The 17,382-nt window shown below is 39.9% G+C and overlaps 1 protein-coding gene across 1 annotated transcript in view; it reads right to left on the bottom strand.

Annotated features, from left to right (window-relative positions):
- Positions 1-13,451, bottom strand: part of MAPKAP1 (MAPK associated protein 1) — a 54,848-nt gene extending 41,397 nt beyond the window's left edge. Inside the window, exons 1-4 of the mRNA XM_053473798.1 lie at positions 13,309-13,451; positions 9,612-9,935; positions 6,982-7,071; positions 5,471-5,619 (exon numbers count right to left, since the gene is read on the bottom strand). Of these exons, the coding sequence (XP_053329773.1) occupies positions 5,471-5,619; positions 6,982-7,071; positions 9,612-9,870 (498 nt within the window). The 5' untranslated portion in view covers positions 9,871-9,935; positions 13,309-13,451. The remainder of the gene's footprint in view (positions 1-5,470; positions 5,620-6,981; positions 7,072-9,611; positions 9,936-13,308) is intronic.
- Positions 13,452-17,382: the final 3,931 nt, after the last annotated feature.

The raw sequence follows: 17,382 nt of genomic DNA, 5'->3' as shown, positions 1-17,382 counted from the left end.
TCCTGGAACAACGTATAGATCATTGTTCTCTCTAGTGAAACTAACGCGTTACATATAAAGGGTCCCCTTTAAAAGGATAGTCTCCCTTACCCGAAAAATATTCAACACAAACTCCTGTTTTAAACGATTTACCCCCACGATGCCCTTCACTTTGAGAACGTCGTACTGAATATTTGGCTAAAGGTTTCCCCCCGGAGAAGCCCTCCGCAGCATCCTCTATCAAGTGGTTTAATTGTACCTTTCCACTTTCTGCCTTGCCCTAAGAACCAGGTGAAGCCTCGCGCATTAATACACTGGGATCCGATGTGTTAATTTGATGTAACTTTTTTCCTCCTTTGACAATGTGTCATTAATTTGTTCGTGGGCCGTGCTTGCTCCGGAGCGGTGACAGATTCAAATGCTGGGTTTCTTTCTCCCCGTCTCCTTTCTTCTTTCTCCCGGCACGCCCCAGCCTGCTGCTTTCCTACGGACCGCTGTTAATTTGTAATGAAGTGGCATTCAGGAGGGCGCCTTGATTTTTAATTCCAACTGTGTCAGATCCTTCAGGAAAATTACAAGTTTCCCTAGTTGCAATTACTGCCAAGCTCCGCTGATGAGAGGTTTACAGAAACTGCGCCTTTGTGGAGCAGGTTGGATGTAATCAGCTGAAGCGGGTTTATCTCGACAGAAAAAAAAATACAAAAAAAAAAGAAAAAAAACAACAAAATGCTGCTTTTTTTTCTCCTCCATTTAAAAGGCATCTCTTAACCCTTGGAAACTCGGGGGGGGGAATAAAAACCTCTATGAAATCCCAATTTTGCTGTCAAGTTAATTAGCGAGTACTGTAGGATAAGAGTGGTAAATAGCTCCACATTAGCATAACATGCCACAAATACTGTAATGTGGAAAACAGAAAGCGCCGGCGAACAAAGGAGGGATTTCTGAAAGGTTCTGAACCTTATACTCATAACTATATAAACACAGCCTTTTCTTGAAGGCTCTCAATCATTAAATCGAGGTTCATTTCCACCAGGAAACATGCAATTTAGAACATTTTAAGCACACTAAGAACCGGTCAGACATGTTTTTTTTCTCCAAAAATGTCCAGATTTATATTAATTAATTAATTAATGCACGGCCCGTCTCTGGCACTCAAAGGGAAAGTTCCTTGTGATCAGTAAAGCAATCTATGTACGCCAGGTATAAGAGTCGCCCTCTTCCCCCTATTGCGCTGGAGAACCTGAGCCTACTACCTCCTAGCATCATCAGCATTAGGAATGGGCTCATACTAGCCATGGCAATGATCACAGGGCATTTTCCCTTTGGGGCTAGAGCCAGGCACCTAGGTCAGCTGCAAAGCCAAGGTGGAACGTATATCTAAGTCGCGGCAGGGGTTAGGGTACAGCGCAAGGTGTCCCATTAAAACACGCAAAAAATAAGCTCTACTCTTCTACCCAAAAAGCTGAAAAAATGATTCTTCAGCTTCTTCTAGCGCTATAAGGCCCTATAGCGCTATAGGATTTTTTTTCTTGGGCAGATTTTTTCCAGGATTACGGGAGATCCCGTTAACAAGTGTCCCCGTTAAATCCTCACCAATCCATGCAACAAGGTTCTTTTTGTTTTCCCAGCAATCCCATATCTTTCCAGTTATCACCAATGCTTTAACGTGCAATAAAGAATGATTAGCTGCATTAATGCAATATCCAGGTAACATAACTTTTTTTTTTTTTCTTTTTCTTCAGGGAAAAAAGGGAGAGTGATGGAAAACGATTCTTAATTTTCCCGTTGTCCTGCTCTATTAAAGCTCATTATAATTCCTCTTTTTTATAAGAGCTTTTTAAAACCATTACCTGCAGGGAAGTTAAAGACAGAGCTATTAAAAGGTTACTTTAATGTGAATAATAGCCTCCCCGATATACTCCAGTTAATTACTATTGGAAACTGGTTCTATTTTAATTTAGGGCTCAGCGTTTAATGAAGGATATGCCAGGGTAGCAATAATGACAACAAAAAAATTATTCATGGTCAACAGACCTATTACCGCTGTCTCGTTTAAAGAGATAATATCTTTTCCTGGTTCCGCATAACTGCGTTCCGCAATCAAAAATGACATTTTTTTGCCATTTCTCCTCTTGTCTGTCAAATTAGAAAGAAGAAAACTGATTGATATTGCTGGCTTTCGGATTGTATAAATTGATTTCCAATGACAGAGCGAAGGCCTTTCTGAGATTGGGGAGAAGGTAAAAGGGACAAGCCTTTCTACAGAGCGGTAATGGGTATGACCTGCTTTTGAAATGCGCAGCTTAAGACATATTACGCCCAATAATATTTTTCATTGCCCATACGCAGCACATACTCAACGCCAAAAAAATACATCGGTAGCCGGAAGCCAAAACTAAATAGGATGCTGTGCACGTATTTACTTATGTAGTATGTATCAACGTAGAAGCTAAATTCATGTACGATTAGATATTTCAAACTGTTAACTCTTTCAGCGTCAGGCGGTAGGTACTATATGTTATGTCCCGTTTACCCATTGTACAGCGCTACAGAATACGATGGCACTTTATAAATCAATAGCTATATCCTCCGATCCGACGGAACTTTGTTATAAGAATACAGGAAAGTGGATTAAGAAACTTTTTTGGAATTTTATTTTGTATCGTTTCATTGTGTTTAACCCTTTCAGCGCCAGGTTTTTACGTGGGGGGGGCTTCTTCTCTTTCTGGCAGCTGTTTTCCGGGTTATCTTTTCTCCAGTTCTTCTATACTTCAGTTTACTCATCTAAGCATCTTTTCATCAAACCAAAGGGTGTCCTCAGCCCCGGCGTATAACTTTACATGAGTTCCACAACACAGATACAGTAAAGCGCTGTGAGAAAAGCAGGCATGCGCAGAATATGAAGGCGATGTCGCTGTGACAGGGATGTCTTATTCAAGTTCCGCTTTAAACGACGGCAGTCCTAATTATGTGATTGGTGCTCGATGAAGAGAGCAGCAGGCAAAAAGTGGTATTTAAAGACGGCACATCCCAAAATGCTGCTAAAAGCCATTAACCAGTGAGTGTTAATTGAAGCCATATTCATATTCATTTGCACTCCGGGCCCTGATAAAAATATTTCCCAAGGTACGCTTTAAAAGGAGTCTTAATTTAAGGAACTGCTACAATCAACACTTATGAAAATTAACAGCTGAGTAATTAGCGCTCATGAATTATGCCATAGCCCTCGCTCGCAGGCATGGGGATGTTAGAGCTGATGAACCGGTTGGGCCTTATGGGGGTCCCCAGGATGATCGAATATGATTAACCCTGTAGCGACAGACAAGGGTGAAATGGGGGTTGTTAATGCTTCCTGATTGCCCTGTGCATATGCAGCAATATTGATTTAAATCTATCTCTGTGTCTCCCTCTGCTGGGTTGCTAACCTGTGCACCTGCTACTATTTAAGCAAGCAGTAGTGCCTCTTGTTAATTTAAATTAGCCTTTATCCCTTTTTAGTGTTAACTAGTATTCTTTTACTTAGAAAATATTTTACAAGGAATACTGTATTGAGATTTAATTATTTTGCCTTTTCATTCTAGATTCCAAAGAGCAGGATACATTTATTTTGTTCTTGCTTTAAGAATATCGGAAATCTAGTGTGTGTGTGTGTGTGTGTGTGTGTGTGTGTGTGTGTGTGTGTGTGTGTGTGTGTGTGTGTGTGTGTGTGTGTGTGTGTGCGCGTGTGTGTGTGTGCGCGCGTGTGTGTGTGCGCGTGTGTGTGTGTGCGCATGGCAGCCACTATATATCATTAGCAGGGGTCAAAGCAGCTCTGTTATATGAAAACACACCTCTAAACATAAACTCTAATGCAAAATTGCCTTTCATAGCCCATTTCGAAGGTCATACCGCCTTCTTTGGAATCCATACACCTCCATCCCATTCCTTTCCCTGATGTCCCTCTTTTCTGGGAGCTCAAAATGTTTGGTGTATTTAAGTCTTAACAGAAACCAGCTGCCAGACAGAGAAGAATCTCCCATGTAAAACCTCACAAAAAGCCAAATAATACAAAGAAAACTCTGGGTGCTGAAAGTTGATACCGTTAGTTGCGCCAACATAGAAAAAGTAAGGTTACATAAGCTTTTGGGCCCTGGGATGTCCTCTTCAGATGGAATAATGTGTATAGAAACAGCAGAAAATGTTTGTGTAAATATCAATAATAATGAGTTAAAACTACACAGCAGCTATCAATGAGTCACTGCTGCCTAAAAAAGTATTGGCAAAGCCTCATCCCCAATCATACCTTTAACCCCTTCCGCTAAGACAAATGTCCCTCTTCCGTCAATTGAGATGCTAGAAGAAAATGCTTAAGAGAGAAATCTCTTACCCTGCACCCTAACGCGGTTTACAGGCCATCTGACGTTCTTTATGTAGCAACTTTAAAGCTCTGAGCCACATGTACTGTAGTCTGGAGGAGATTCAAGAAAAAGATATGTGCCATTGGCGGCACAGACCGCTCTGCTCCCTCCAAGCAACCCTAAGACAGTGGCTCGGAGAACATTGTAGGCTATTGTAGGCTATTGGGTGAAATCCCTTGAGCGTTCTGCCTCCGACAGTGTTTATGAATTCAACATTCAACTTTAGAATAAGTCTTCAGATATAATAGATAGGCGTATAATTAAAGAGACAGTGCATGAAGCCCCTGTAAATAAGGATGCATGGGCGAGAAGTGACGCCCTAGGTACTCAGCCTCAATATTGAACTCAACACCACAATATAGTAGTGCGCATTAAAGTACTTAAAAGTGGATTCTTTGTTGGGAGCACGTACTTTCATTTAACCACTTGGTACCTTTTTGTATCTACACACCACTTGACACAGTACAACTAAATATGTATGTATCTTTATCCATAAAAAAACAACCACACACATAAACACTATAATCTGTGTAAGGATGATTGCAGAGCTTCTTCCATTCTGTAGGGGAACGTAGGGCAACCAGTGACCCATGTGGCTGTTTTTGGACTCAATTGATCATTTTCAGATATAATAATAAAATGTAATAATAGCTAGACTGCTGGTGGTTCATTTTAATCAGGCTGTATACACCATGGCAGCATTACAGTATTTTTAGCAACCTAAACATTGCTTGACTTAAACCTCTTGGCGGTTGTAGGGATAACATCAGCGGCACGTCCTTGCCCGGGCTGCCTTACTAGAAGTTGATTGTCATATTGAGATTTAGTTCCCTTGTGCTCGGCAGCTCTCAATGGGCTGATCAGAAGATTTCCATGACATTGGTCCATTGAAACGGGATGCCTGCGCAGACTATAATAGTATTTCTACTACCCAAGTCGGAGTACGGTTATAAGACATCATCACAAAAGGATGCCCTCGCATAGTAGGGCAGGGGGCAAGGCCTTGTATGAACCCTTGGGCAACAGCCCACAAATACATCACAGAATAACCATGGATTTGACATGCCTCTTGAATTTTGCATCATGAACCTCACCTTGCCATCGAATTTGGAGTACTCATTAAATGGGTTGTTTAGCTGTAAGGGACACTGTTCCAGACGCACAGACAGTATAGACGGCTTTCCGGAGCTTAACACTTTCTCCTTGAAGTTTTTCTTTTCAAACAATGAGCTCAACTCTTCAGCTGCAAGGAAACCAAATCAGTATAAGTGCAAAATAAGCGATACCCATCTTCTCTCTACTACTTTATCCCTACAGCTAGAATAGAAACAAATGCCACTAATACAGAGCATCCACATTCTTACCTTACTGCAATTCACACAAATATCATACTTCTATTTTAGACAAGGTCTTAAAGGAACAGTTGAATCCTCGAAATTTTACATTAAAACACATGAAAACCGGAACATGGATTGTTAGGTCCAATTCCAATGATTCATTTAACCACATCCCCATCCCCAGATGATTCTAGCGACACCAGGAAGCATTAGTATGTATACTTCTTATATAAAATACACAATTCTGTCGGTAGTTTAGAGTTTGCATTGTGCTGCCCAGCGTACTGCATACCCTACAGCTTGAGCAATAGCTACTCTTTTCCCGTCACATTAGGAAACGTGAAGAGCAATCATCTATGGTTTTACTCTTTAAGGGTGGAAAAAGAATCCTGTTAGCGCCCGTACATTCACCCCTAAAATCAGTACTGTTTAGTTGATTTCCATAAAGTCACCAATATTGTTAAACAATGTAGAAATATGTTAAATTATGGGTGTATATAATGCTGTTGCATGTCAAATAGAACAAAATTATCTATATTAGACAGACAGCATCACAATAAGGATCGTATGAAGGATGATGGGAGTTAATTGTTAATAATGGCTGACCAAACCGTGAGACAAAAAAGATGGAGAACCCTTGTTCATTCCAAGGGCCAAGACGGCTGCAGGGTCTCTAGGGGCCAAAAAGTGGACTTCTGGCAACTGTATGTTTTCTTTTATTTCCAATGTAACTAAATGTATGCATTTGTATTTATTTTGTCTTGTCGGTTGTCCCGTAATTACTCTTTTTAGATACATTGCTTTAACGTTTAGATGTTTAACTATATAACTTTACATTACAACTGTCTGTGTGTTGTATTCTATACAAGGTATTCAATCAATATATCTTTAAAATAAATCATCGTAGTTGGCGGGTGTTACAAATAATACAAATTGTATATATCAAGATTTTACGATGTATTGGAGTTTAGAAACGAAAAAGTGATTCTGCTGAAAAAGTTTCAAAGTGATCTTATTATTGGAACCAATGTAACAGTCCAATTAGCAGGAACAGTCTATTGGTTGCTATAGTGATAAGGCCACTTTTAAAAGTTTGCACCAGAATCACTTTTTATAGATAGCCATGTAGTGTTTTGGATGGCAAATGCTGGCTTGACTTTTCCACTCTGTTCCCTTATGGGAGTCCAATTTAGGGACCAAAATAGCAAATACTATACTACCAAAAATAAACAAATAAATATGCAACTTGGGGTAGAAATAATAATTACCGGAGTGACTTGTGTTCCGATCCTTCCATTGCACGTTCTTACACTTAATCTGACTCTGTCTTTCTTTTCGCAGACGTTCCAGTTTCTGAGCTTGAAAAGAAGAACGGGGTTGGGGGGGGGGAGATAAGGGTACATGAGAGACAGAATTAGTTTGTCAATGAAGTTTCCTGTGAACAAGGATCTAAATTAATTCCGATTTCATGAATATTTCATACGGTGCGAATTGGAAGATGGGGAAGGGGGAGGGAAGCCTTTTGCACGGGAGGAGGGAAAGCATAAAATTGTTGAAAGCTGACACCAAGTTCAGAAAATACTAACAAAAACAGGAAAATGTTCTTGATTTATAATTGAAATTAGGGGACATAAAACATTAATACAGACCATAAAGATAGTATTAACATAGAAGGGAATCATAAAATGTGAAAACTTGCGTGATTAATAGGACAGTTCGTTATATAAATCATTAATAACGGTCTTAAAGGAATTTTAATGTACAAATGAAGTCCCGTGAACGATACAGAGTGTGCATAAAATTACCGATATGAATTACGTGCCCCTGTTTCAAAAATTAAAGATAAATGAACTCGGGCTCAACTATTAAAGTTTTAAATGTAGAATCCTTTATCTGAAAATCAGGAAAAAAATTATAAAATGTCACCGCTATATAAATTAGCGGCGTTTTTCTATGGTAGGACGGAACGGTTTATAGGTAATAAAGGAGGTGATTTGTATCCGTGGCAACATTAGTCAAATGTGTGCGGCGAGCGAGAAACGAAGGACCGTTTTTATTTTATATACCCTTAAAGACGCAGGGTAACCCACCGTAAGGGGAGCCTAGCGCTTTGATATCCGGGGGGCTCATTTGTGTTTGATCTGGGAGATCCTACCAGACATTAGTGATTTACCTTCATTTTTAATCTACAGCCCATCTTTTATGGATCCCCGAACCCCCCAGTAGCCAATATATACTTAATTTATCTTTGCAATAAAATCCAAGGTAGCCAAGCGTACTCTAATTGTGTTTCGTTTAGAATTTTATATCCAAATAATCAATAAAAAAATGATTTTGACATAAAATGCCGTTTTGGAGATTGTAATCATTATATAGGAAAAAGGTTGAAACCTTCAGATGTCACAATTCATAATTAAAACACGGATCATCATCAGGCAGTATTTGAGAGCGGATCATGTATAAGGTAGCAGCTCATAAATGCAAAACGCGTCCCAAGATTTTTCAGAATACACAAACATTACAGAAACATATGCTATAAACAAAAAAAAACCCCATAAAATATCATTTATAAAACTTCAGACACTAAACACACCTTAAATTAAAGAGGATAGTATGATAATATTTTTCTATAATGCTCCGAAGCCAACGCGAAGCAACTACACACTGGTGCATTTTCTTAACCCCTTAAAGACAATGGGCGGTCCCTAAACCCATTGAAAACAATGCATTTTGAGCCCGTACATGTACGGGCTTTGTCACTAAGGGGTTAAGTATACAGTTAATTATGTTTGTTCAGCCTTCCTTCCCTTCTGCCATTTAACCCCGTCTGGACTGACATGGGACCGCGTTTAAACTGCCCTGATAACACACAGAAGCTCACTAAGGTTTTTTTCCTATTTAAGTTTTATGGAATTAGCAGATTTACAGAAATAAATGAAGACAGATGTGTATATATCTGTCCCCTGGCAGGCCTTAACATTTATTTGATGGTTTTTAACAGGAGGCACGCAGCCTTAATTAAGGGACCTATACGGAGTACGTGTAGAACAGGGAAGCAGTAATAATTTGTGAGTTATGGTAAGGACCAGGCTTATCCTAGAACATCGTGAGCTGATGAGGCTGTAAGTTGGCAATTTTGAAGGTACTTACTGAAGAAAACCAGTCGAGACAAGAATACCAGTTTTACAAGCTGGTAAGATATTAGATAACGAAGCCTTAAAATTCTCCACCTCTACAAATAATATACAGAGACATTAAAACCTGCAACTCAGACTGGTTAAAACCTGAAGATGTGGTTATTAATTCCATTTGGGGCTCAAGAGGAAAATATTCATTGCAAATCGGCTGCACTACATCAAGGGACCTTTTTGCCCACATCTACTCTGACAAAGCCAACACTATATGGCCTATGGTCCCCATATACATGTATAAACCCTGAGAGACTGTGACTGAGCACTGATGAAACTTTTTTTTTATCAGTTATCTAGACTTTTTAACACCCCAATGGAGGCCATGATTTAAGGAGTATCATAGCTGCACTACAAGTCCACAAGACATAGAGATAGTTCTGCCGCTACACTTTAACTACAAAGGACTATATTGCAGACCCATTTTTTTCCGCCTGGGACTTCCATCAGATCTAACCACTCAAACTTCTCACCTCAAGAAACTACTGAACAAACATAATGTTTCTGTGAGTCAAATTGTTATGTCCCGTTTACCCAGTGTACAGTGCTACAGAATATGATGGCACTATATAAAACAATAATAATAATAATACCTGTAGCTACCTTCTTGATTAACCAAAAGTAGAATTTGCACCGATATGATATGTAATAGTATGTAATACACTTCTGCATAAATCTGTGAAATACAACTTTTTCCATGAAAGACTTACCCGTGTTTGACCTTCTTCTTATTCCAAAATCCCAGCTTGACGTGATATCTACAGACTGGGCATAGACAAAGCCCTGAGTCTCTCCTCCATTCCCTTGGGTCTGTGTAGCGTTATCTCCAGGAAATGACGACGGATACAGCTTCTCCAAATCCACATCATGGTCAATGAGAACCATTTCGCACATGCCAGTGTCATCGCTGGTGACATGGGATTGGCGGATGTGGGCCAATATTATCAGGGGGTTGTCCAGAAAGGCCATTCTCTGCGCCTGTTAAACAGAGGTTTCCTACCATGAGCTCCTGTGATCCATGTAGATGTTTTGCCCTGTAAAGTAAAGTAGTGCTATTAAGGCTTTGACAAGCATAAAAATACAGTTCCGTTATTCCCTTATTTCGTCAAAATAGTAGAGATCTGAACTAATGTTTTGTCTTGAACAGAACCGTTAAATGTGTGATAAATGTACATTGTCTAAAAGCAAATGTCAGGCTAAAACTATGAGCACCAAGGAATTACCCATTGCCCTCACCGGTATACATGTAGCAAGAGAGTCTCTATATGTTAGATGAATACACATTTCTTAGACATAACATAACCCAAGAACTTGGCATGCGTTCTCCACTAAACTAACCGCTTGCCAAACCTGGAAGAATACTACGGATACTACGGTGTCCTCTAAACAATAAATGCATACTTTGTAAGTAATTTTATACACATTCATTTAGTATAAAAAAAAAAACAAAAACGAATATCTTAGGGAGAAGCTGCAGCTCCCTGCTTGGAAACCTTTAAGCAGCCAATCAGTGACAAGAAAATGCTCCTATTGCAGTGTTTGCCGAGCCAGCACTCGAGCCAAACATCTACTTGACGTAAAAATAGCTGGTGGCGTGGAAAGGGGCAAATGAAACTCTGCCATATAAGAAAAGGCTTGGGGATTTTTAGGAACGTATTGCTTCATACTGGTGAGATGACAATTACATAGAGTACACAATATATAAGGCCAAACTGCCTGTTGATGTAGGAGAAGCTTGCCGGGCCCACCATAACCCGTAATGAAGTGGGGGAGTTCAATGCTTTACTACCTTAACACATTGTTTATTAAACACATTGTCTTAGTGTGCTGCTGCATAGAAGTCCTCTTGTTATAAAAGTCGGACATTACTAGGCGTGGGTAAACCTCTCGAGAATGAGATGAATAAATGTCAAAGGGCCTCTGATGTAACTGCTGTAAAACCAGCTTTTCACAAGAAAACTGCAATTATAGCATTATACAAAATATAGACAACTTTGCAGCAAATAATTCAGAGAAGAAAAAAACCATCCACATATACGATGGGAATACGGATATAAAGATACAAATACATCGACACGCTTGTCATTCATGATCCAATCCATGCATGCATCCTTTCCCATGGCTCAGCTTAGCGAGTGCTATGATAGACACACAAATCCTAAATTAAAGTAGACAAACGTGCCCAGCTTGCACGCCGCCTTCTATCAATACGGCAAAATGCTAATTTCCTAATTAACAACCTAATTAGGTAATTATGGCATTGCAGAAGGATGCCGCAATGAAATATGACAACATGGTCACCTCTTTATATAGCACCTGTGGGGCCTTTTCAGCTGTTACCGGCAAAGCCTGCAGTATCAATCGGAGAGCAGATGTCAAAAAGACCTTGGCATTTCTCAGACTGGGAGATGACGGAGAGTTTGAGACAGAAATGGTTTAACTCTTTCACCGAAGCCCAAAGAGACGCAAAGCAGCTCATCACTCGGCAGCAAAGCGCCAACTTTGATAAAAGAGTTGACAAAAACATCTGGGTAATATTACAAATATTAAAATATTGTTAAAAATATGCATGTACATAGAGTATAGGGATATCGTCAGAGTTGTGGGCATTATATTCTCTTTCTATACCAGTTATACCGGTGTATATATATATATATATATATATATATATATATATATATATAGATGTCCTGATGAAAGTTTGTAATAAACAAGACTGAAACGTTGACTTGAAAACCAAAGTTGTTTGTGTGGTTATTTGGAAAGTCCCTGGAGTGCCGGTAACTATTTTTTGGACTTATATATATATATATATATATATATATATATATATAATCTATCTTTCACATGCTTTTTTTTTTTTTTTAAAGAGCCCTAATTTTAATCATAACTTTATTTATCAAGACCACCTATAACTTGTAGTTTTCTTTTGAATCAGTCTCATTGTTCTGGACAGTTTTGAGACCTGTGAAAAAACAGGCAATTATGGCAAATGTAATCATTTACCAGTCCTGAACTTTTCTGCGTTCTAACCATAATCCATTCCTATAGCTGCCTGTAACAACCCTACTTGCACCCCAATGAACCTCTAGACAGATTACTGACTTCCACAGCATATTATCGCCTTTGACATTTTATATTATATTTTTATTACTTATACACATAAAATTGTTCTTAACGCTCGTTTTCATTCTCACAGCATAATAGAGGGTTTATGACATCATATTAATGTAACTTAAGTTTGACTTTATTTACGTGCACATGATGACGCTCCTTAAAGGGGAGCTCCTTTTTTTTTTTCTTCTGTAGGTATTTTTGAAACTTGAAACAGAAAAGCAAGAAAAAAGTAGATAAAGTTAAGCATGGGTGCACTCTAGTTAGTCCATCACACCTAGTTTACAAGTGTGATTTACCCGCTGTAAATCCAGTGAACGCTGGATTTACTTTTCCTAGCAGGACTTCATACATTAAACAGCGTTACTGGTGTGAGCTGTAGCGAGATGTGCCTTAAGGGAAGCCAGAGCATTGTTGCAAACAGAGACACATTTTGCTCCAATACACGGCTTGTGGAAGGGTCTATGATGTCATGGGCAGCAATTCTGTTTAATGTGATGCAATCAGTACCATGTTCTGACCTCCAAGAGGCTTCCAAGTCTTGATCATGTTACCATTTAGGGCATGTTTTGCAACAAATATGACACTTACATTCCTTACAATCATAGGGCAGTAACTGAAGGATATAAATGTATGGTGGGAGTACCCCTTTAAACGTATTATTATTGATGATATTATTATATGCCACAGCCATGTATGGTGGTAAGCATGATCGCTGAATATTAAGATGTGCCAATATCATATAAGATGTCAACCTTAGTAAGAAATAACCAACGATGGGGATCAGAGAAGCCAACGAATACTAAATGCCCTGAGCATTAATTACAAGGGATTTGCAACCTTCCCTGATAACAATCCTCCCTGGACAAACTGTACGCCAATAGAAAAGCTAAGAGCATGGCAGATGCATGATGAGAAAGATACATGTCATTACATAGCAAACATGTTATTAAAAAGTTTCATGTGTTATCGCAACATATTACATGAGTTTCCCTGTTATTATTGTATTTATGAAGCGCCAACAACTTGGCAAAACTTGGGGTCTGACAAAACTAGATGACAGACTAAGGCAAGCCCATATACAAATAGAGTTATTTATTGAGATATTGGAAGTGATCACATTCCTCTGTGTGGTAACTGATGCAGCCTGTATGAACACAGCTGACATCATTACTTATAAGATTCTGTGATCTTATGAGAAGGGCTGTCATCATAAGCTGGTTATGCGTTATGCACGTATCTAGGACCCCGATCTCGCGGGGGCCCGGTGCTATAGGTAACCGGGCTGCATACCATTAATCCGGCGCCCCGCGCCCTTCATATACTGGCGTAATTCTTCATCCACACGGTTGCTCTTTTCAGGCGTCCAGTGCGATTCTTCCGGTATCCGAGGCAGCTGCTTCCGGTAGGTGGACTGAGCCAATGCGCATGCGCTGGATTGCACCGGAAGAAGACTAGTGGCTGTAGGTCCGCTTCAAGGAGCCGGTCTTCGTTTTTCTCATGTTCGTAAATGATGTCTACGACACGCATATTTTGCATAGCACCGGTTTAGAGACAGACCTGGCACTCTCCTGTATGTCTCGCTTTGGGAAGTTGTGTACTTGGCGGAGTGTCATGCTGTCACTGAAATCTGCTAGCTTTCCTAATGCTAAACTGTAATTTGCCGCAGATATGAAACAAAAAGTTTGAGATTACACTGCACGCTCCATAATAGCTCTAGAAATACATAGGAAACCTAAAAGTACGTCCTATTTTATAGCTTTACGAGTATGTCCTCTCCTAGGTACAAATAAAGTTTTTGTTGCTAGACGGTAAGCTGTGTGAGGCAAGAATCTAGTTTCCTTAGGAGTTTATAACAGTTGTACCCTGCGAAAAAATGTCTGCTTAATAATGAATGACTGCATGAAATCTTCCAAATATATATTTTTCAGAGCAAATGAAGTAGAAGGTACCATTAGCGGAGCCGAGTCTTGTGTTTAAAGACACTTCGTCCGCTACAGTCGCACACACGAAGCATATTAAAGCAGTGGATTAAAAAAGTAAAGATGGTAGTAAATTTACTAACCTTTAGCGCTCCTCTAGGCCGGACAGCAGTGCCCTAAAAACACTTCCCTGTGCCCGTTGTCCTTACTGTTCTGTGTACAACACCTGGGAACATCATCCCGTGGAGGCACCCTAGGCCTAGTTTGCATGTCTCTTAAAGAGGGTAGGGTCTTTAAATATATATACATATATGTATATATATTTACTTTAATTGTTTGGGTGACATGTTTTACCATTATATTTTGTGGTGGAATGCATGGCTTGCCCTGAAGTAGGTATTTATGAATAATTTAACTTTTCTCGAGCTATACACATAGGTTTCCCTAAGTAAGCTGTTTATAAGTTTAGGACGCCTGCACTGCCAGCTACAGATATGTTACTATTTTTTTATTTTTGTTGCTCGATTAAATAATTGTAAAGTCATAGATTAGGTGAATTGTTGCAAATATGAGGTGTATATTTTGATCACAGTGGAGAGATGTGATTGTGTAACATTATTGATTTTTTTGTTTTGTTTTGTTACAAACAAAATATAGCCTCAATCTGATTTTTATTCATATTTCTGAATGGCACCATACTTTTCATATTTTATTTTAAATGGATTGCATGCTGCCAAGTCATATAGTCTGACATTGCGAATGTAATGTTAGCATTTAATCTACTTTTTGTTCTCTCTCTCTCTCTATCTTCATAGAGACTGTTGCAAATTAACAGAAGTTAACAGAAGATGCCACAAAGTTACTGTATTTTAGTATCTGGTATGTATGTTTTGTGTATTTTATATGTTTAGAATGTTTTAGATGACCTTTTGTAAAGCCGGATATTAATACTGAGACAAGAATGATAAGAGAACCAATAGTAATTTTGACAAGATAACAATACACACTTTCTGTGTAGAGTATCTTTTAATTTCTGGGTCCCCAGCTATCCGTAGCAGCCACTCCCCCTCAATTCCGTCCGCGTGATCGCTTTGAAGCATGGAATTAAAATATTTTTTAAAAAAATGCGGTCTTCAAGGGAAGACGCAGTACGCAAACGCCGGCCCTGAAGGGGTTAAACTCCAGTATTAAGTTTTTTGCTAAATGTTTTTGGGAAGATTTGGGTTTCTGTAAGCTGAGATCTGGTTATGCAATGTAAGGTCATTTGCGCTACAAAGGGTTTGGAACAAAGGCTCCAACAGATATGCCGTACCCCCAAGCAGAAGCAGAAGATGTATTTTGACATAGATGTGTGTGTTTTCACATAGACTATCTATCTCCTCCATGATTGGGTCATACAGGAAATCTCTGGAAAGAGGGGTCAGGTGAACCACTTTCTGGGAGGTACAAGGAATTCTGGAATGACTAGTTAGGGGCTGCAATAGTCAGAAGAGTAAGAAAAGAGAGCGCAGTAATGCTGGGTCAGGAGACTCATTACGAAGCTATGCAAGATGTCGTCTGGGAGAAGCATGTGAGCTGAGAGAGGTTTTCCAAGGATGTGCTTGAATATCTCTTTTGTATTTTTCATCAAGTGTTTTGTGTATGTTATATGTTTTACAACAGCGCTTGTATTTGTGCTTTATTCATCACACATTCCCTAAAAGAATAACCCTGTAAGAGGGTCATAATTTCTTACACAGACACTAATGGGGGTACAGTATAGCTTTTATCATAATACAATGGTCCAGACAGATAGTAGTACAGCTTGACTCCTATCATTATATAGTGATCCAGACAGTGGCAGTGTTCCCTCTAAGCTGTGCGCTTGTGCGCGCGCACATGACTTTTCGAGGGAGCGCACACGTCCTAAAATTGTGCGCACGGGGAGCTGGGGGGGACGGGCAGTCCGTCCAGGGTGGCGCTGGCAATCCTCCAGAGACGGACAGATTTTTGGTCTCCCCAACCGGCTTAAAATCAATCCGATACTGCTCCCTTGCGATGCGCGCGGCAACTGATGCTGTGCGTCGGGATTTGGTGTCATATGCCGGCGCACAGCACTGAAGCCACGCCCACCGTCTTTACTGCACCGGAAGGACAGGACACAGAAGAAGAGGCAAGAGGAAGAACGAGGAGGAGGAAAAGTAACTAACAGAGGAAAGGTAGGAAAACATTAAGTGAGAGTGGATTAGTAAGCGTGTGAGAGTGATGGGTGTTATGCTGTAGTTTATGCTGAATGTTTGTGAATGCGTGTTTGTGTGATAGCATTGATGTGTAAGTGGGGGGGTAGCATAGCATGGCATAGGGAGGCTGTAATCACATTAATATTATGCCCAGGTTCCAGCATGTACTGGCTGCCTGGGCATGATAGGAGTGTGATTGCTGAAGCGGTAGGTCTACACCACATCAATGGTTGGCTTAGTATATAGTGATAGGGGTTATGCTACATTATTGGCAATGTCTGGCTCAGTGTATAGTGATAGGTGTTGTGCTGTACCACCGTCAGTGCATGCCTCAGTATATAGTTATAGGTGTTATGCTGCCCCACCGTCAATGTTTGCCTCAGTATATAGTGATAGCAGTTATGCTGTACCACCGTCAATGAGTGCCTCAGTAAATAATAAGTTATGCTGCACCACTGTCAATATTTGCTTCAGTATATAATGATAGAAGTTATGCTGCAACACCGTCAATGTCTGGCTCGGTATATAGTGATAGATGGTATGCTGTACCCCTGTCAATGGTTGCCTAACGACAGAAGCTATGCAGTTTTTCCCAATAAAAAAAAATTATATATTATAGATCTTTTATGCAGCCCGGAGCCCCCACTCGTGATTCACTCATAATTAACTTTTGCAGTTTTGTTTTTTTTTCCCAGCTCCACCAACCTAGCTTTATATGGACTGTAGAAGCATATTGTGAGCACAAAATTTTGGCTCTGGGAAAAATTTTGCACAACAGAAATTTTTTGCGCACACCACCCAAGAAAAATTAGAGGGAACAATGGACAGTGGTACAGCTTGACTCCTATCATTATATAGTGATCAAGACATGGAGGGTGGTGCAGCCTCCCTCCCATCTGTAACGAGACTGTTGAGACGTACTCTATAAAGCAGAGAGGGTCAGAGCTGATAACTAGAACTGGAGATGCCCCAGTCTTGGACTGAATTCTTAATATAGGAAGCAAGATCAAACGTAGTTGGGTAAGATCAGACAATAAGAACAGTAGAGGTGTAGCACACGTAGACGCTATTTATGTCGGTTGCGATGATGTCACCTTGCTTCCCATTAGCCAGTTCTCCATTTTTCCCACCTTTGTCCCTGTTTAAACCTGCTTTACCCGTTGTTCAGTGCCCGTTCAAAGAGTCACTTTTGTGTTACTCTGGGTTCTCGTTTATTCCTTAATTCC

This window comes from Spea bombifrons, chromosome 8 (genome assembly GCF_027358695.1).
Source record: "Spea bombifrons isolate aSpeBom1 chromosome 8, aSpeBom1.2.pri, whole genome shotgun sequence".
Lineage (NCBI taxonomy): Eukaryota > Metazoa > Chordata > Amphibia > Anura > Pelobatidae > Spea > Spea bombifrons.
This window is presented reverse-complemented; position numbering and strand designations above follow the sequence as displayed.